Raw genomic sequence first — 20,773 nt, forward strand, 5'->3', positions numbered from 1 at the left:
GGTTTTCTCCTCTTGGAGATGGAAAGTGTATGATAGACAACCCTACGCCAGAGTAAACCTGCTGCAAGCCATGGATTTAGCCTGTGGTGATATAGGTGAGGAATCATGTCAGGGCTGGATACGGCACACAAGAGGCTTCTTCCCCCGTTGCTTCAGGAGGGACAATATTGCTTGTGATGTCAATGAAGTGCTCTGGTCTGACCCAGCCCAAAGACAAGAAGAAGCACATTGATCACGTTTACTCCTTTGATTTTTGTCCCTTTTAGTATTGTATACTGTAGTACAGTGCATTGTAGGCTGTATACTGTACAATGGACAAATTGTATGGCCCTGAACATTGTGCTTTCCATTTATTAACAGTACTGACTGCTCAATAGATTTTGACTGGTTGTAGGTTCATATCAACAAAGAACAAGAATTACAGTATCACAGAGACAAAGGACAAGTTTGTGAGATGCAGGGTACAGTACTGTAAAAATAGGGGTACAAGGAGGAAGAACAAAAAACAAAATTGCAAAAAGCAAAGCAGAGTAGTAATTTCTGATCAATTTTGAGCTACTATGATAAAACATGTTTTCGTTCATCAAAAACAATGCCGGAAAAATATGAATATTTTTTTTAGATAAAAAATGTACTTCTTCCTGAGAATTGTATGTTTTGAACAATGTGTTATCTATTTTTCGGGGGATTGTTTACTGACTGCTTGAGAGTGTATATCATTTTGCTCACTTTGCTTATGATTTGAGAGCAGTGTTTGATTTTGAACACAGGTAAAACTATTTTGAGGCGAATGTTTCATTTTGCGAGAGGAGTCAGAGGTTATGTAAATAGTGCTTGAAGAGATGAGGTTTTGTGTTTAATGTTTTCAGGAAATGGAGCAAGGTTTCAGAAATTGTGTTTTAGCAATTGAAAACTGTAATGGGAAAGTAATCTAAAAGTAACCGAAAATAATCCGATTACATTACTGAGTTAGGGTAATCCAAGTTACATTACTGATTATAATGTTGGACAAGTAACTAGCAACTGTAAAGGATTACATTTAGAAAGTAGTCTAACCAACCCTGCAACCACCACATATCCTTGCATACCTATTCAAGTAAAAATACTCAATCCATTGAGTTGCATGCTAATCTGCTAGCATGATAATTCCAAAGTGGAATTCATTGCTAATCTTTTGGCATGCTAATTGCACTGGTGGAATGTCAGTGGAATCCATGCAGTCCTAATGAGGACAAGCGTCTTAAGGCAGAGAGGGATATCTCAGCTCAGTGTGGCTCAGAATCAGTACCAGTAAGAGGGGTGTGGAGGGGATTCTTTTGGGGGGCTGAAGTGGGTCTCTGGGGGGTCTAAGTTTCCAGTTTGTCCATGTTTTAAGAACCAATCATGCCCTCAGAACACAGTTGACTCTTTAAAACACCAACAAGCTCAGTCCCTACTCCCTATGCGTCAGTAAAGTTTACGGTTCCTTGAACTGTTCACTTTATTAGCCATTTTCGGCAATTAGATTGGCTTATTTTGAGCTATTGCAAAGAGACAATGACATGTGCAATCCATACTGACACGGATGACCCGGAATGACCAGACACATAGAGCTACATCATAAACTCTGACGTCTAATAGTGTAGAAATGTCTGATATGCGATGCTATGTGGGTACGATACGCAACATTGTACTAACTCCTATATACCAGTGGCAGTTTTAAACTTCAAAAGGAGTGGTGGTAGATATGACTCTGTTGTTGTTACCCTGCTAGTGCCACTGTGTAGGGGGTCCCACTCTTTTTGCTCTGACCTGATTGTGTAAACCAGGCTTGTCAATTACAGGAGCCTGCTTTCCCCCTGATCTGCTATCTCTCTACCCCTACCTCCCTGCTGCACATCTAGACCAAGCTCTCATCACACACACACACACACACACACACACACACACACACACACACACACACACACACACAGTCTTTATCACTCTCTCCTCCCCTGCAATGCTCAGCGCACCAGCTTCATCTGTCTCTGTTACCTGCCAAAACAAATTCCCCCAGCCTTCCCCCTGTGTGTGTGTGTGTGTGTGTGTGTGTGTGTGTGTGTGTGTGTGTGTGTGTGTGTGTGTGTGCGTGCGTGCGTGCGTGCGTGCGTGTGTGCACTCGCTCAGCACAGTATCCATTTGAGTGAACAGGCTAATAAATCCTGTGTACCTCCTCTTACACTAATGAGGTGGATGACACACTTCTCCTCCTCCTATCTCTCTCTCTCTTAGTTTCTCTCTAGAGGCTGCACTGGAGCACAGGGATTCTGTCTCCTCACAATGGCAACCAAGTTTTCCCTCCGCAAACCTCTTTAGTCCAGAGCTCAGCTTGGAACACTGGATAACAACCCCACTGTCCCAGAAAACTACACTCTCCTACCCAAACTAACCCCCAAAACATCAATACAAAAACAATGTACACTATCTTGCTCGTCAAGAGAAAAGCTATTCACAATGTACTTACAAATAGTTCCAAACTTGTCCTGCGAATGTATATACGTTCAGCTACAGGTAGAGTCCCTGTTCACCACAACTACCTGTGCCTATACCAGGTATGAGACACCAAACATCTCCCAGCATCTAGTGTAACAGATTGAGTAGACACTAGAGGAGGGAGACGTGAACGTGATCAAATTATACATGACTGTCAGGATTTGGCCAGGGTTGTTCCGGTTTTTGGTCACTAGATGCCCCCATTGTGCCTTTTGACCTTTTGTTTTCCCTTGATCCCCATTATTATTTGCACCTGTGCCTCGTTTCCCCTGATTGTATTTAAACCCTTTGTTTTCCTCAGTCCTTTGCTCTGTGTTTGTATGTTAGCACCCAGCCCTAGTATTCTGTTAACTCTTGTTGATCCCGGTGGACGCTCTTGTGGAATTCTGTTTTTTGTTCTTGTTTATTTATTTTTGAGTATCTTTTGAGGCTTTTTGTGCTATACCTACCACCTTGTGGATTTACCTTTTTTGTCTTGGAGGATTACCTTTGTTCTTGTGGAATTCCTTTTGAGGTTGTGGAGTTACATGTGTTCCTAAAGGACTTCACTTTTTACTACATTAAATACACCGTCTCAAGTACTGCTGTGTCTGCCTCATCTTCTGGGTTCTGCCGACTATTCGTGGCTCAGTTGGTTAAGTGACTGTTTTTCACTCCGGAGACCCGGGTTCGTAACCGGGTCCTGACAATGACCATCTGACAGTTGGCCGCAAGTCAGCCCCTGGAACTGGAACCATCTTTATCTAGGACCAGGCCAACTCACACATACACACATTTACACACACATACACACCTACATTGAGTGTAGGGTAGTAAGGGAACTCTATAAGTTGGGCCCCGTAACCATTCCACCCATGACCATGGTGATGACATTTTCTCTTTGGAACATGGTACGAACAACAAACTATTCACATGTATCAGGTCAGCTGTAAATCAACCAGACACTATAGCCTCTGTGTGTGTGTTTGTGTGTGATGGATTTATAGCTTCAACTGTTTGGGAGAATTCAGTCAACTTCAGTTGAACTACTACATATACCACCAGGGTCATACAGTTCCATTGCCTTGTGAATGAGACTACCTTTGTTCAATGACATTTCCAGTGAAGGAGAGAGAGGCATTTTGTAATGTCAGAGTCACTTTACAAAAGCTATTGATGGCAGGAGACGGAAATGTATTAAATTACCCGCTTTGTATATATTTCAAGAGCATATATATATATATACTGTATATTTCTCCATGTGGATAATGACATGGCATTTGCAGAGGAAGCCTTGGAAGAAAAACGCTCTCAATCTGGGTACTCACAGAGAGGGCTTACATAAAAGGATACACAGACATAATAAAATACAAAAGATGTATGTCTTTATCCTATCCTTTATCCTGTAACTCTCAGAAATGGAGTGAAAGTACTACTCTGTAACTGTGTAACACTGATGCCATATCAAGATGTGAGTAAACAGAAAAGCAAAACATTCATTAGTTAATACCTACTGACATTAAACCATGGGCATTAACATTGCTTACATAAAAAGAGAGACCCCTGGCCTAGTGTTGTGGTAGAAAGCGTTACCACACTATATCTTGTTTCCCCAGAGATGACCCGGAGAGTGGGACATTACAATGACACATACTGTAACACCTAATATGGGGATCCTCCTCTCCAGTGGAGACCTGGGTTCAAATACATTGAGCATTTACTCTAGCCTGCCTAGAGTGCCAGATGGAAATTATTTTAAATAATATTTGAACCCAGGTCTGCTCCAGTGTGGTGAAACCTTTGGGGGCATCTCTTGGAAACAATGTTATAGACTGTACACCACTCATGACATAATAAGCCAATTATCTTAGTTTACTGACCTTAAATGAGAGAGAAGCTGTGAAACAAAGGCCATGTCTACAGAATGGGGCTGGGCTGGGGAGAATCTGGGCCAGCTACTGTGACTACTCTTTGGCAATGGAATGGATAAGTACGCCACCCTCTGGTCACATGAGGTACTTACGCTGAAAAACTGTACTGAAATTTAACTTGGAAGTAAACTACTAGGCCTACAATAAAATCTAAATAAGTAATGTTGGCAAAGACATACATTTGTAAAGGTATGGTGCAACTATATTTGATGTGATGCCTGAGAAGCACTGACTGTATTTTCACTGTGTGAAAATTTCAGTTCTTTTGTATTAGCTTTTGCTGTTGACCACTGCCTCCTTGTGGATGAAAAAGAGAAGACACTCAAGCTGACACAAGTTGGTTGGATGTCCTTTGGGTGGTGGATCCATTCTTGATACACAGGGGAAACTGTTGAGTGTGAAAAACCCAGCAGCGTTGCAGTTCTTGACACACTTAAACCAGTGTGCCTGGCACCTACTACCATACCCAATTCAAAGGCACTTACATTTTTTTGTCTTGCCCTCTGAATGGCACACATACACAATCCACATCTCAAATGTCTCAAGGCTTAAAAATCCTTCTACACTGATTGAAGGGGATTTAACAAGTGGCATCAATAAGGGATCAGAGCTTTCACCTGGATTGTTTTGTATACTCAGTGTATAAACCTTGACAGCGTCCCAAATTATATCCTACTCCCTTTTATAGAGCACTACTTTTGACCAAGGCCCATAGAGCTCTGCTCAAAAGTACTGCACTAAGGAATAGGATGGCATTTGTGAAGCAGACATCCCCTGTTAATCCATTGTGTGAGAGTTTGCCTTGACTCTGGCTAGAGTTTATGTCCGGATTCACGTGCTGACATTAATCTAGGTTTATCCACCGCACAGAGAGAGAAAAGACCGTGTAAAAATGTAACCACATTATGGGTTTGATTTGGGATGAAGGGCTTAGAAAGTCAAAGCTCCCATGTTACAAGAAAACAACATAGTTTGAGGGTTTCACGTAACTTTTGACTGAAAATAGGGGTGTACAACTATAGAGGCTGGCCTGGCGAAGGGCACACACACACACATTATGTACCTGGTAGTAGTAACCGTTGTCGGTCTCATAGGGACGCCGTGTGATACTGCGAGCTCCCAGTGTGGTCTTCAGGATCCCCTCACAGCCTGAAAGAGAGACGGGAGAAGGTGTTCTATACATACTGTATAGAATAACATGGCATTCTTTAACTCCCACTGTCTCTCCATCCCTGGGTCGCTTTTCTTTCCATCAAATGAAATCCTTGACGTGAGACCTTGTTGTTCTTGTTAGCCATTATATTAGCATAAAGTAATGAGACATCAAGACAGAAAACAACTGCCACAGTTACATGAGGTAGACTAGTTGAGCTCACAATCCATTCCCTGTAAGTATTTAGGAAACGTGCACTTCTGCACGTGTATTTACTTTTCTCCTATCTATAATTCAACACACACATATTCACACAGACAGCGAGCCAATAGTGACACGGGGGGATGAAGGAGTGCGTTGGTATGAATTAATCATTGGTTGGGAGTAGGTTAGAAACGCAGTCTTCGGCTTTGTAAGAGTGAGACATGAGGGCTCAGCTTTAACTTAAGAGTGGGAGTGGACTAGTAGCAGTTTAATCTGACTAAAACAGAGCCTTCAGTCCATCATCTGTGGTTAATCTGCACCTGACATGACACCACGCATGCACCGTATTAACAAGGCAAACTCCCTGTGCCCATACCCTGCCTTAGCGTCACTGCACCATCTGTAGGTTGTGGATTTAGCCCCTGGCTGCAGTGGCTGGGCTGGGACCAGAGTAGAGGCAGGTCACTGCTAAGCATGCACACCTGCTGTCAATAAATTACAATGGAGCTCTATGAGTGTTAGATGTTAGCCGTTAACGTGTCTGGCCCCAGCAATACACAACAATGTCCTGGCAGGGCTGGTTCCCCACTCATGTGTCCTGGCGGGGCTGTTTCCCCACTCATGTGTCCTGGCGGGGCTGGTTCCCCACTCATGTGTCCTGGCGGGGCTGTTTCCCCACTCATGTGTCTTGTTTGGCTGGTTCCCCACTCATGTGTCCTGGCGGGGCTGGTTCCCCACTCATGTGTCCTGGTTGGCTGGTTCCCCACTCATGTATCCTGGTTGGCTGGTGCCCCACTCATGTGTCCTGGTTGGTTGGTTCCCCACTCATGTGTCCTGGTTGGCTGGTGCCCCACTCATGTGTCCTGGTTGGTTGGTTCCCCACTCATGTGTCCTGGCGGGGCTGTTTCCCCACTCATGTGTCCTGGCGGGGCTGGTTCCCCACTCATGTGTCCTGGCGGGGCTGTTTCCCCACTCATGTGTCTTGTTTGGCTGGTTCCCCACTCATGTGTCCTGGCGGGGCTGGTTCCCCACTCATGTGTCCTGGTTGGCTGGTTCCCCACTCATGTATCCTGGTTGGCTGGTGCCCCACTCATGTGTCCTGGTTGGTTGGTTCCCCACTCATGTGTCCTGGTTGGCTGGTGCCCCACTCATGTGTCCTGGTTGGTTGGTTCCCCACTCATGTGTCCTGGTTGGCTGGTGCCCCACTCATGTGTCCTGGTTGGTTAGTTCCCCACACATGTGTCCTAGTTGGCTGGTGTCCACTCGTGTGTCCTGGTTGGCTAGTTCCCCACTCATGTGTCCTGGTTGGCTGGTGTCCACTCATGTGCCCTGGTTGGCTAGTTCCCCACTCATGTCTCCTGGTTGGCTAGTGTCCACTCATGTGTCTTGTTTGGCTGGTGTCCACTCATGTGTCCTGGTTGGCTAGTTCCCCACTCATGTGTCCTGTTTGGCTGGTGTCCACTCATGTGTCCTGGTTGGCTGGTGTCCACTCGTGTGTCCTGGTTGGCTAGTTCCCCACTCATGTCTCCTGGTTGGCTAGTGTCCACTCATGTGTCTTGTTTGGCTGGTTCCCCACTCATGTGTCCTGGCGGGGCTGGTTCCCCACTCATGTATCCTGGTTGGCTGGTGCCCCACTCGTGTGTCCTGGTTGGCTAGTTCCCCACTCATGTGTCCTGGTTGGCTGGTGTCCACTCATGTGTCCTGTTTGGCTGGTGTCCACTCATGTGTCCTGGTTGGCTGGTGTCCACTCATGTGTCCTGGTTGGCTAGTGTCCACTCATGTGTCTTGTTTGGCTAGTGTCCACTCATGTGTCTTGTTTGGCTGGTGTCCACTCATGTGTCCTGGTTGGCTGGTGTCCACTCATGTCTCCTGGTTGGCTAGTGTCCACTCATGTGTCTTGTTTGGCTGGTGTCCACTCATGTGTCTTGTTTGGCTGGTGTCCACTCATGTGTCCTGGTTGGCTAGTTCCCCACTCATGTGTCCTGGTTGGCTGGTGTCCACTCGTGTGTCCTGGTTGGCTAGTTCCCCACTCATGTCTCCTGGTTGGCTAGTGTCCACTCATGTGTCTTGTTTGGCTGGTTCCCCACTCATGTGTCCTGGCGGGGCTGGTTCCCCACTCATGTGTCCTGGTTGGCTGGTTCCCCACTCATGTATCCTGGTTGGCTGGTGCCCCACTCATGTGTCCTGGTTGGTTGGTTCCCCACTCATGTGTCCTGGTTGGCTAGTTCCCCACTCATGTGTCCTGGTTGGCTAGTTCCCCACTTATGTCTACTGGTTGGCTGGTGTCCACTCATGTGTCCTGGTTGGTTTGTCCACTCACGTGTCCTGGTTGGCTGGTGCCCACTCATGTGTACTGGTTGGCTGGTGTCCACTCATGTGTACTGGTTGGCAGAAACAAGTCTTGAGTGTGTAGCAGGGAAAAACAAACTGACCTGGTTTACAGGGACTCTCTCTCTCTAGACAGGCCAAAGAGGAGGCCGGTCGGTCAGTTAGAGCAGTTATGATGAGTTGGCAGAAACCAGCCTTGAGTGTGTAGCAGGGAAAAACAAACTGACCATAGTGAAGATGTTAAGATTCAATCATGGGCAGGATTATCATAATGTCAATGAATGACTCACATAGCCCAAAGCAGACTTTTTATTCTCTAAATTGTAGGGCTTCACTTTTGATTGACACTAACTCTCCAGCATCCTTTATGTCTCTCCACCTTCACTTTCTGATGCTGATGCACTCTTTCTTTAGCCTGGCTGAAGAGACTCACGTAGTCAGGGAGGGAGAGCTGACACACTGTCTGGACAGGAGGCTGTTGTAAATGCAATATTCAAGCCGAGCTTTGATTGGCTCTCTCAGAAAAAAACATATTCTGGGGGGTTGAGCTAGACTACTTTCTTATGAAAAAGAGTACAATATTGTTTGACCATTTTGTAGGTAGGCTGCGTATGTATGAACATGTGACTCGACTCTCCTCCATGGTAACTATTTGGTAACTAGGCAGTAGGAGTTACCCAGCCTCTTCAGTCCCAGCATCTATAACCTGAGTAGGAGGGTAACGGCAGAATAGTGTTGCTGAATGATGCTCTTCTGCCTCAGTGGGAAGACACCACATGCATGTATGCATGACACACACGCAAGCAGACACACGCACACACCAGTAAAACTGAATTATGCAGTTGCCGATGGTTGGCTCCCTGTGCATGCCTCTCAATCCTACCTTTGATAGCCAGCACTCCATGGCAGAATTCCTTGAAGTTGATCCTGCCCTGAGCATTGGGGTCCAAGCATTTGGCCAACTTCTTCACCTGGAGACCATGGGACAGGCAACAAAAGGGTTGAACAAAATAATGAGTCATGGGTTCGGCTTCATACAATACAAAGAGAATCTATGCAAACCTACAGATGAAATTGTCAACAATCTTTTAATGTCTGACTCAGATTCTCCATGTTAAGTTGCTGACAGCTCTATCTGTCTGTCAGTGAGAGAGAGTGTGTGTGTGTGTGTGTGTGTGTGTGACCTGTAGCTGTGAGCCTCCCACCACCACCTGTTCTAACAGTCCCTCTCTGAATCACTACTGAGTCACTACAACACACCTCATGTTGTTATGACCTAGAGCAAAAGTATGGCTCTTTAGACATAGAGGATCTCACTCAACAGGCATATGCATGTTGTACAACACCGCTGCAACCAACCAATACATGTCGCTCCCACCATCAACCCACATCCACATCTTTCATGTGGGCTGGGGCAGATACACAGAGGTACTGTACTGTGCTCCTCAATTATGCATTTAATGCACTTTAGATGCTGCCTGCAGCTCTTTCAACTCCTACTTTTAGACTGGGGCTGGTACAACGGTGTCATGAAATTGTAAATGCTGGAGATAGAGACCTGCTAGTGACTGAGAATGACTGTGTGGATACCAGAGAGATTGTGTGTGTGTGTGTGTGTGTGTGTGTGTGTGTGTGTGTGTGTGTGTGTGTGCGTGTGCGTGTGCGCGCGTGTGTTCATACATTTGTGTGAGTGTGTCTGAGAATGTGGTGGAAGGCAGTTCTTCGACAGACCACACACATACGATGGGTCCTCTCTCCCATCTGTCCAACCTCTGCTATACAGCTGTGCATCACCATCCCTCACCGTGTAAGCCAGCTGTCAGTCAAAACACACACTGGACGGTCACGGCTCCAACACCCTAGTTACTGTCGGCACGGCAACTGGGTCAACAGGAAAATACTGGGTGAAATTAAGGTCATTGCGTTGGATAATTTGGACCAGTGAGTCTGAGTTTTTAGTAGATTAAACTCAGTTCTGCTGGATTAGGAGGAGGAGGGGGTCAGTGTGACTGTGAGTGTGTGGATAGAGGGAGTGGACAGGATAGGTCAGAATATGGGAGCAGTGAAAGGATGATGTTGAGGTAATGTGTGGCCAGTGGGACACTGAGAGGTCCAGACAGGTTTAATCTCATCTGCATCATGTTCTGTGTGCGTAACTCAAATCAAATGTATTCATAAAGCCTTTTTTACATCAGCAGTTGTCACAAAGTGTTTATACAGAAACCCAGCCAAAAAAAACAAAAATCAAGCAATGCAGATGTAGAAGCACAGTGGCTAGGAAAAACTCCCTAGAAAGGCAGGAACCTAGAGAGGAACCAGGCTCTGAGGGGTGGCCAGTCCTCTTCTGGCTGTGCCGGATGGAGATTATAAGAGTACATGGCCATTAAGGCCAAATTGTTCTTCAAGATGTTTCAAACGTTCATAGATGACCATCAGTGTCAAATAATATAGTGGCCCATATGTGGTCTAATAAAACTATTGAGGGAATCTTTGGGGAAATTGTTAAGATGAAAAGATTTAGCTTCATCGAGCTGCCTCTTTCTCAAATGCTCATTTAATTTTGAACTAAGGTAGTTCAAACATTAGAATTCAGGGTCCATATTGACCTATTCACTACATCTGCTGAGGGGAGTGTTGATGCTACATGCATAGTTGAACACCCACACTACCTACTATTAATTTCACCCCTTTTTAACCCCTATCCACATCATCAAGCGGTACCGGAGCACCAAATCTAGGTCCAAAAGGCTCCCCCAAGCCATAAGACTGCTGAACAATTAATCAAATGGACACCCAGACTTTGTTTTTACACTGCTACTACTCGCTGTTTATCATCTATGCATAGTCACTTTACCAGTACATGTACAAATTACCTCGACTAACCTTTACCCCTGCACATTTACTCAGTACTGGACCCCCTCTATATAGCCTCGTTATTGTTATGTAATTCTACTGTTACTTTTTATTTTTACTTTATTTTATTTAGTAAATATTTTCTTAACTATTTCTTGAACTGTTAAGGGCTTGTAAGTATTTCACGGTAATGTCTACTACACCTGTTGTATTTGGCACATGTGACAAATAAAATTTTATTTTATTTGATTCAGTCCATGTGCCCACAGTCCATGCAAAGCATCCCAAAGGAACCAATCAGAGCTAATGTTCCAGAGAAGTGATAAGCAACAGAACACGGGGGAGCCAGTCAACACTAATATTCCTGCCCTGTGACATACAGTGGAACACAAGGGACTTATGTTCAGATGAACAACAACCTATTTTTGGATGGGCCTTACTTCAGTATCATTGTTTATTATCAACAACAGTTAAAAACATCAACATCGGGAGTATATGGGTTGTCCCGTTAAAACTGGTCAGAGGTCAGTTTATGCTTATCAACCTGTGGGAAGTCGAGTGCATCCATCCCCAACTCACACTCAGAACAGTAGGACACACTGCAGGACAGTGGACTCCAGTAGAGCTATGCAGATCTGCCTGTGTATGCATACTATGGCACCCTATTTTGACCAGGGGGACCAGGACCCATAGGGCTCTGGTCAAAAGTAGTGCACTATATAGGGAATAGGGTGTCATTTCGGACACAGCCTATGACTCATTCTTACTGGAAAAAGCAAAGTGGTCTATTACCAACCTAATTATATTTACAAAGATACAGAGCACCAATTAAAATGGTTAATTGTTCACATACAGAGAGTGCCAATTCATTGCACACAAGTATTATTCAGACAGAGCAGGTCAGAGAGGGGTTAGGATAAGATAACGTCTCTTGTGTGCTTTGCGCTGTTTCTATTCTAGGCTATATATCTGTTTCTGAATCTACACAGGCAGGTCTGCTCACACAATCCCTCAGCCAAGTTCAGCAGAGCACAGCCATGCCACAACAAATGGCAGAAGGCTTGTGTTAAGGCCTAATTTATAACAGAGAAAACTCCTTTACTAAAACAAACCTGTCTGCCTATGTTAATTACTCTGTTGAGACTGACACGTTATATTAAATATCAAAAGGCTGATGCAATTGGCTATAGTTCATTAATACTGTCAGAAAAACACAATTAGCCTATTTTCCAGTCTCTCTCTCTCTCAGTAGTTGACCTAATTTCTCTACCACAAAATAACACATTTGGACGAAAATGAGTTTAATTTTTTGGGCCAAAATTAGAGCCCGAATACACGGAATGAGAGTGAAAGGCTGAATCAGATTATCTCACTGGAAAGTGTTACTGAACTCTCCTCCACAGCCACACTGAAAACTAGTTCTAACGTTACTTGAAAATAAAATCTCACGTCTATCTTGTTTTTTAGCATCCAAGTAAATATACCTTCACAGGTGTAAGACACTTTGTTCAGCTTTTGGTACACATTGAACTACGTTTAATTGCATTCAACGCTGTAAGAACGATAAAATAAAGCACATATCTACCAAAATGATTTAGCAAGAGCCTGTTCCACTTTATGATAGCCAAACAAAAATGAATTTGTAAGTAAATGTCTATGCATGTGTAATAACATAGTTTACACGACACAAAACACAACAAGAAACATAGAAACAAAGCCTTCAAAACGTATAAACAAACGCTACTGTGGCGTACTCCATGAAACACCAGGTGATGCTTGCTTGGAACGTATATTACCTCGTCTCCTTGGCCGAACTGTGAACCGAGGTCTACGAAATGCTCCACGCGAATGAAACCATCCGAATCCTCGTCGCACACGTCGAACACCTCTTTGAGTTTTCTGAGGAACAGCAGTAGCTGCTCCGGGTCGGGAAGTACACTTTCCATCCGAGGTTTGTTGTCCTGAGGTTGAAAACCCGACTTGAACACCGAAGCAGAGGGCGCCATCCCCGAGGCGGGAACCGCCGCCGCGCTGAGCGCGCTCGAGAGCAGTGTGTGCGTGACTTCACACAATCAGTAGAGCGCGAGGACCACTGGATGCTGCGAGTTGGAAGAGGTTGACATAGATACACAAGCGGGAAAAACCTATAAACAGCAGCCAGGATTAAATGGATAAACATATAATGAATAGAACGGTCGAATCACTGACTTGAATGAGGACACCCGTCCTAGTCATTATATTTCCATGCGTACCATGCGAAATCCAGAGAGATACGTTGGCTACTGTTAAGAAAATCACCACCAGAGGGCAAAGTCGTTCAAGAAATGTTTTTGTCCTGAATGAGCAGCATGCCGCACGTTTCAGTTTTTGAGTTTTTGATGTCCACGTAACATGCTTTTTATTGTAAATGTCTGCATTATGATTCTGTGAGAACGTCAGTGTTGACCTGTGATATCTCTGTGTACAGTACACTATAAAGCAGATGCTATTCAATACATTTAATAGTAGGTCTAAACCACCTAAACCTCAATGGCTATGGTCCCCAATGCGTCTCTCCATACATTCTGCCCCATACTGACTGGTCGAGTCCGTGCACCCCCAGCATCCATCCGTACCCTGTCTGTTTGTGTTGATGGCATCAATACTGGAGTTCCTGTTCAGTGATAAAAAAATAACAGTGGCTTTTTAGCATCCTTTTCACCCTGCCTCAGCCTTAAAGGTATAGACTTAAAGGAATAGTTTAGTATTTTGTTCATTAGTCCGCTGTTAGTGATAGCTCACCCAAATTACAAAATGGCGTACAAGTCTACGGACAAGGTATGACAGCAATCCATGCTTGTTTTTTGTTTAACTAGTCACTGTCTCCAAATCCTTTTTTTTTTTTGCATGTGTGGCACAAAGGTACTGATATTAGCATTTTTTTTTGTGCTTACTGACCAAATCACTCTAAAGTATCTCAAATTGATTGTGTAGCTCAGGGAAGTTATTATAGATGATCTGGACATGAAACGTGAAAAATGCTTATATCGGTACCATTGACTTGCATTGGATTTGTGCCAATAGTGGAAACAGTGACCACGTAAACAAAACCAAAGCAGTGAGTACTGTCTTACCTTGCCCATAGATTGCTAACAGGGTAAGGAAACCAATATGTAATTTTGTCATTTGGGTGAACTATCCCTTTAACACATTCCCAAAAATGTCAGCAGCCAAGTTGGTGTGTTTTGCGAACTATCCCATTCAGTTTATCAACCTCTTTCTAGGGGCTAATAAAATGACTGCCAAATGAAAGAATTTGAAACAATTCAAGCCAAGTTCAAATAAAACATCACAAGTAACTGAAACTCTATAGCAGGCAGGTCAGCTTTGTATCATGTCAACAACAACAATCACTAGTGCCATTAATAGCTTGGCTACATATTCTCAGTTATGACAAACATACATTTGAAGTAGACGTTGTACTGTATTTTACAGTTTTATAGTAAAACATTTCATATTACAGTTTTGGAGTAACGAATCATCATTAAAGATGTATAAGCAATAGTTTTTCGGATTTCACGAACAGCATACAATACATGAATTAATCCCAAACGTACATAATATTGAAGATTATTCTCCAATGTTATTCATTATCGATTATTCTCTATTATTATTATCATTATTATGTATTCATTATTTTTTTTACTGTTGTTGATTACATTATCTCACTTCGCTTTAGCAACAGTGGCTTTGTCGTTCATGCTAATAAAACGTAAGAGATTAGAGGTCATTTGAAGTGAATTGGTATTGGTCCAGTCATTTCTGAACACGTCTCATTTACAGACAGTGCTCCTTTTAGTACTGCAGTCAGTGGAGACAGGCTATCTATGATTACCATTCCCTGCATAGAGAACTACTTTGTGCACTCTATAGGGAATAGTGTGCCATTTGAGACACACATTTCTTTCAATACCACCTCTCACATAAACCTCTGTTTTTAGATGGCTCATCATCCCAACTAAACTGAACGTCACTCTCTATTGCGGAAGAGTTAGTGTCAAGTTCTTTGGATAAGAATACGAATAATAATGTTAATATCGCGAGTACCCTGCGTTGAGCTAAATGCTCCATTTTATCAGTCTCTTCGTCAAGACATTTCAGCCCATCCAGGCTTGATGTCACTTATCTTCTAAAGTCACGGTTCTCAGTGCATTGTGGGATGCCTCGGTATCACTCCAGCCCTCATAGAGCTGGGTTGTAGACTTAGTGTACACCCTAGCAAAATGTTTTGCAAAGGATAACCAAAACAAGTATATCTTGTTGAACAACTTCAGCTTGTCCCTCCCTGTGTCAGACTTCTTTCTTCCATTTGGTGCCTAGTGAATATGACCCTGGTTAGTGTGGGCAAAGCATCATATCACTTCATACAGCAAATAACCCTGTACAGTTCCTTCAAGTTCATGTGTTTCTATTCTACAACACAATGCTGTGTTGTCGTCTGTTTCTCTCTGTCGCTGCTGTGGAGGCCTTAGCGACTCGTGGCTGGGTCCTGTTCATTATGTCATACCGTAACTAAACAAAAATGGCAGGTGGGACTGTAGGCCTCAGTTCAGACCCATGTCGGAGGAACATTCAGGAGTGGATGGATCACCTGTCAATCAAAACCACTCCATTCAAACATACAGTAAGTACTTTACTATTTGGGGGTTTGCTATTATAGTGCCAGGTTTTCACTGAGAGCCCATTGTGAAGCTCAGTTCTCTTATTTGAGGTCTGCAGAGAAAAACACCCTCAAGGCCCATGGTATTTATTTAAAAAATGTCACCCTTCCCTTGTCAATGTTCTCAGTCAAGTTTGAGGATTCTGTTCCAACACGATCAAGCTAGTCAATGAACGTATGTGTGTCTCCATACATCCAGTGCTGTGGTGGCAAGGCCACTTCGTTGAGATGGCCGCATTCCTTGCTACACTTGCACGACTGGATGAACATGGCGTCTCTCTGGAAACGCTCGCCATCCGGGCACACAAAAGTCACAGGAACGGTGCGCGTGCGACGCGGCGAGCAGCAGCGGCCATCCGTACAAGCGCCGCAGTAATTGGGCCGGTAGAGGCGGACACTCTGACACTCGCCATACGACAGACGCATGGGTTCTGAGGCTTTTGGAGTCGGGGAGCACTTCTTGCCCTTCTGTAAAGTGAAGAGAAGGAGGAGGGGGATGAGAGGATGAGAGAGAAAGAGGGAGATAATCAGAGAGAGCAGAGGAAAGTAAGTTTCATGCTGTACTGTCGGGGCACCTGTATTGTTTCAATAAAATGACAAACTTTTGCAGACATCTTTAAAATATCTTTGAATAAATGTCCGGAAGGCCTATGCAACCAAATCATCATGAATTTATTACTTATCACTAACAAAGTGTCAGTACTGAAAACAAAACAAAAAGTTAATTCAATTATGGTAAAGTTATAAAATTAACTGAACACACACAGTGACAAAACAACGTTTTAAATCAAACTCACTGAAACGCATTAATCTTGCACTCAGACAGACAGAGACTTTATTAGTCTGTGGTAAATCAGCTATAATCTCCCAGCCCACAGTAGTTCGTCCCAAATTGTACCCGGTTCCCTACATAGTACACTACTTTTGACCAGAGCTTTATGGACACTGTCCAGAGCCCTATCGTCCCTGGTCAAAAGTAGTGCACTAAATAGGGAATAGGGTGGCATTTGGGACGTAAGCACTGAGCCAGAGAAACAGAGGATTAATATAGACACAACATCTCCCTGGCTGAGTGCACAGGGCCCAGGCGCCTAGCTATGGACAGTTGCTTGGCAGGAATGCCGTGGGTGGGGTGGAGGGGACTATATTTAAAAGGGCACCACCGCCAGTGTGAGTAAATCAACGCTAGTCTGTTCCCACCGGGACGTGCTCCGCAGAGGAAACAGTCTAGGGGGTTGTGGGTTTGTTATCAAAGTGATACCAGATCAGTAGATGATAAGGGAGACATTTTTATTGCCTGGGATGATGATGATGATGATGAAGATATGTGCAGTCACACTCTTCTCTTGTACTGCATGCTTGTGCTCATACTGATGGACACACACACACACACACACTACACACACTACACACACTACACACACTACACAGTTGCCTATTGCGTTGTCTAAATATAGAATTTACCTTGGGAGGGATGGCTACGTCACCGCAGGGCCGGATGGTGCAGAGGCGCGTCTCTCTATCCAGCTTACACTGGGCGTTGTCGTTGGTGATGCGTGAGGACACTCCCATCCCACAGCTTCGTGAGCACTGGGACCAGTCCGTTGTCTGGACAACACACTTCTCCAACGAATGCTTCCATACTGGGAAGGGTGGGAGGAAGAGGAGCGCGGGAGACAAAGGGGAGGAAGGAAGGGGGTTATAGGGAGAATATACCACAGAGGAAAGAAATCAGGATATAGGACTGGCTGATGTACAGACAAACATGAGTAACTATCGACCAATAGTCATCAACTATTATACCAAAAATGCTAATAGTGCTAGCGATAATCGCTCAGTGTACATGATAAGCTACAGCCAAGTATCTATCATGATCAATAACAATACATTTGGTCAATGTCAAGAGTGGAACAGTTCCTCACCAGGCAGGTGCTTGTAGCCTTGTTCATTTTCCCAGCCCTTGCCTCTCTCCACCAGCTCATTGCCCAGTGTGTTATCCGGCTGGTACTGGTCTGGCTGAGGTTTGGGTTGTGTTGGTTGGCGATGTTGCTTGGTGGGGGGAAGGCGCCAGGTACCCTTGTGGCAGTCCACGGTGAAGCAGCACTGCCCTGGCACCCTGACCAGCCGGGGGTAGGGGCAGGAGGGGGTGGCGGGGGGCAGACGGTTGGCACAGAGCAGGGAACAGCCTACGACGCCGTCGATGCAGGTACACTGGTGTTTACAGCCGGCACGGAAATTCTCGCCGTTCTGGTAGATCCTCCCGTTGTACTCACACGTACGACCCTCCTTTCTCGCTGTTAAGAGAGGGAAATGAGGAGAATGCATTGAATTCCATTGAATTCAGCTCAGCACAGTACAATAGAGTTAGGTACAGTTCAGTACAACTCAATTCAACTTCATAATTCCTTTAGGAGCAATTTAGATGGATACTAAGACCACTTTGAGGTAGTAACATATATATACACATACATACAGTATACACATATATGTTTACGATGTACAGTATGCAATGTGCTATCATGTAACGAATGGGTATTTTGGGAACCCTATTTCCATGTCTCTGGAGAGTCTAAATATGAGGATGTGTTTTAAAGTCAAAGTACAAGAACCTCCACTGACAATCCCAGGTATGACCGGGAGGAATTTGCCATATACTCCGGTTACACTAGCTGAAACCCCCTTTACACAATCCTCCCCTTAACAACCAGCCGTCGGCCACCGCACTCACCCCGGGGAGGCACGAGAGGGGCAATAACCGACACTGACTTGGCACACAGACTGTAACCCAGAGAGAACATTCAGATCTAGAGGGAGGTCAGAGGGTCAGAGAAAGGAAGTCTTGTGAGTAAGAATCCAGAAGAGTCTCTGTCTCCATATCACGGACACGGCGGAGCCTCCATTCTTAGTCTATGAAGGATTGGAATCTTGGTTTGATGTAGATAGAACTAGTTCCATTTTGGTCTGTGAGATTGAGCTCCATAAGGAATCTACTTAACATCCAAATGTCCTCCCCCACTGGGATACAACGTGTTAAGTCCTGGGGCTGTGGTGACGTTCAACACATGGTTGAGTCCTACGGTAATGTTTCTCATACATGCACCCTAAGATGCTATCACATAAAAACTCAGCATCAACTAACTACTACACATCACACTTGACAAGATATACACATACACCATTTATACCTCACCATAGTTCCAACACTGAACACCTACAACCTACATTACACACTTTGAATCCTAACAATTCTACAACACACACTTCCAAACGCCCCCACTTCCTCCCCCTATCACAGCCTTACCCCTGCAGATGCCCTGGGCCAGGGTCACATCATTGCCGTAGTTGCACTCCAGTCCCTTGTGGTGGTCGCAGGGCATCGTGGGGCTGCAGTCCTGGTTCAGCTGGGAGGTACACACCTTGCAGCACCCGCAGCCGTCGGCCACTGCACTCACCCCGGGGAGGCACGAGAGGGGCATGGCTGGACACTCACACACCGCCGGGCAGCTGGCACCCACCTGGAGGAGGGGGAGCAGAGAGGAAGGGGGGGGGGTAGAGGAGAGGTTTAGGTTCATAGGCATAAACAGAGAGAAGCATAGGAAAGCAAAGAGATCATTTTTGTAATGTCATTTCTTGCTGTGGTCTGCCTTCATGGGTAAAACACTACTAGTGATAAAGATGCTCTAGGAGTCTATTTCGATCATTTTATGTTCATTGTGAGATGTAAACTGATTATTTAACATGATTATTGTGTCCCATTTGGAGTGGTTTTGAACACGGTTTACAGTGAATTTATATACTTTAACTTCAATGTGAAGTACCAATTTAATTTGCTCATATTATTTCTACCCCTTCACCCTTGTGGATGTTTTGTTTGTCTAGGCAGCTCTTTAAGTGTTGTACCCAATCCCCTGCCAACTCATGATTCGAGTCACAGTACATCACTCTTCCTTGCCAACTTCTTCTAGAAAAAAATCTACAGTATGTAAAAAGTCCCACCCTCAGACAGTCAGGCAAAGTTATTTGACAAGCACAAACATGCCTATATATAAAAAAGAAACAATTCAAGGTAGAACGGGTAGGCTACAAAATCAGTCGGTTACATTTGACATTACAGTGCACTTATAACTGTGATTATTCCTGTAATCACAGTGTAACAAGTATTGCAATTACTCATTAGTACACTGGGTTAGGGGTAAGGATTACTACTGATAAGTACATTGTAACTAATTGTAACAATGAGTAATTACAAAACTGTTACACTGTAATTACACGAGCAGTTACACAGTTGGACTGTCTTGTAAAAATGTTCCCGAATAGTCTGTAGGCGGCAGCAGTTTGAAAATATATATCTTCGGGCAACAGAAGAAACACGGTAGACAAAGTTCTCACTTGTGTCTCTCTAAAATACAATTACTTGTGTATGTATGACAGTCAAACCACCTCCAATTGGTCATTGCAAACAGCCTAAGTGCTCCACTCATCCGTTGCTATTTTGTTGCATGATTTGCACATGATCGAAATCATACCAATTTGACAGCTGCCAAGGTGATACAACTTACCCGACTGGTGACTGCCATTGTCAAGAAAACAAAGATGATACGTTTTGCCATAATTATTGAAAATTCCAATGAAACCTTAGACAGTTGTCAACAAACAAACAAAACAAGCTCTGATCTTGTTATTGGTCCGCTTTAAGAGAGTTCTGAACTTTTAAAACCTCTTTCAAGAATAGACTACAATCGCACAGTTGCGTTAGATGAAAATAAGTAGTTGAAGTGTAGAGAACAGTTATTTTGATCCCTTCCTCGAGATCGTCACAGCACTCTAAAAAAATCATTCAACAGAGAGAGTATCCTGATCTACTTTATACCAACTCGTGAGCTCCGCAGAAACTCTGCCCATGCGTCGCCATGTGTCCAGACAATTATCATTCGGGCAGCGGGCCAGACATTCCAAATGGGTGGAGTTAAGGAAAGGGCTACAAATTAATTAGGGGGCGTGCTTGGGGATGAATACCGTCATTCATAAAAATCCGTAGAGGTAGTCCGTGTTTATTTTATTGGCTGGACGAAAATGTAACCGGTGCTTTTAAGTCACATTTAGTTTTACTGA

The 20,773-nt window shown here is 44.3% G+C and overlaps 2 protein-coding genes across 3 annotated transcripts in view; both read right to left on the minus strand.

The window, feature by feature from the left end:
* Positions 1–13,114, minus strand: part of LOC115103729 (rab11 family-interacting protein 4A-like) — an 85,933-nt gene extending 72,819 nt beyond the window's left edge. Inside the window, exons 1-3 of one of the 2 annotated variants that reach the window (XM_065006230.1) lie at positions 12,759–13,114; positions 8,993–9,080; positions 5,488–5,573 (exon numbers count right to left, since the gene is read on the minus strand). In XM_065006230.1, the coding sequence (XP_064862302.1) occupies positions 5,488–5,573; positions 8,993–9,080; positions 12,759–12,968 (384 nt within the window). In that variant the 5' untranslated portion in view covers positions 12,969–13,114. The remainder of the gene's footprint in view (positions 1–5,487; positions 5,574–8,992; positions 9,081–12,758) is intronic. The other variant, XM_065006231.1, reaches the window with a different exon arrangement.
* Positions 13,115–13,146: 32 nt separating this feature from the next.
* Positions 13,147–20,305, minus strand: LOC115103728 (CCN family member 1-like). The gene is made up of 5 exons (XM_029624622.2): positions 20,221–20,305; positions 18,963–19,176; positions 17,584–17,955; positions 17,126–17,304; positions 13,147–16,129 (listed from the first exon to the last, which is right to left on the minus strand). The coding sequence occupies exons 1-5, from the start codon at positions 20,269–20,271 to the stop codon at positions 15,824–15,826; spliced, it is 1,122 nt and encodes a 373-aa protein (XP_029480482.1). The 5' UTR covers positions 20,272–20,305; the 3' UTR covers positions 13,147–15,823.
* Positions 20,306–20,773: the final 468 nt, after the last annotated feature.

This window comes from Oncorhynchus nerka, linkage group LG21 (assembly GCF_034236695.1).
Source record: "Oncorhynchus nerka isolate Pitt River linkage group LG21, Oner_Uvic_2.0, whole genome shotgun sequence".
Taxonomy (NCBI): Eukaryota; Metazoa; Chordata; class Actinopteri; order Salmoniformes; family Salmonidae; genus Oncorhynchus; species Oncorhynchus nerka.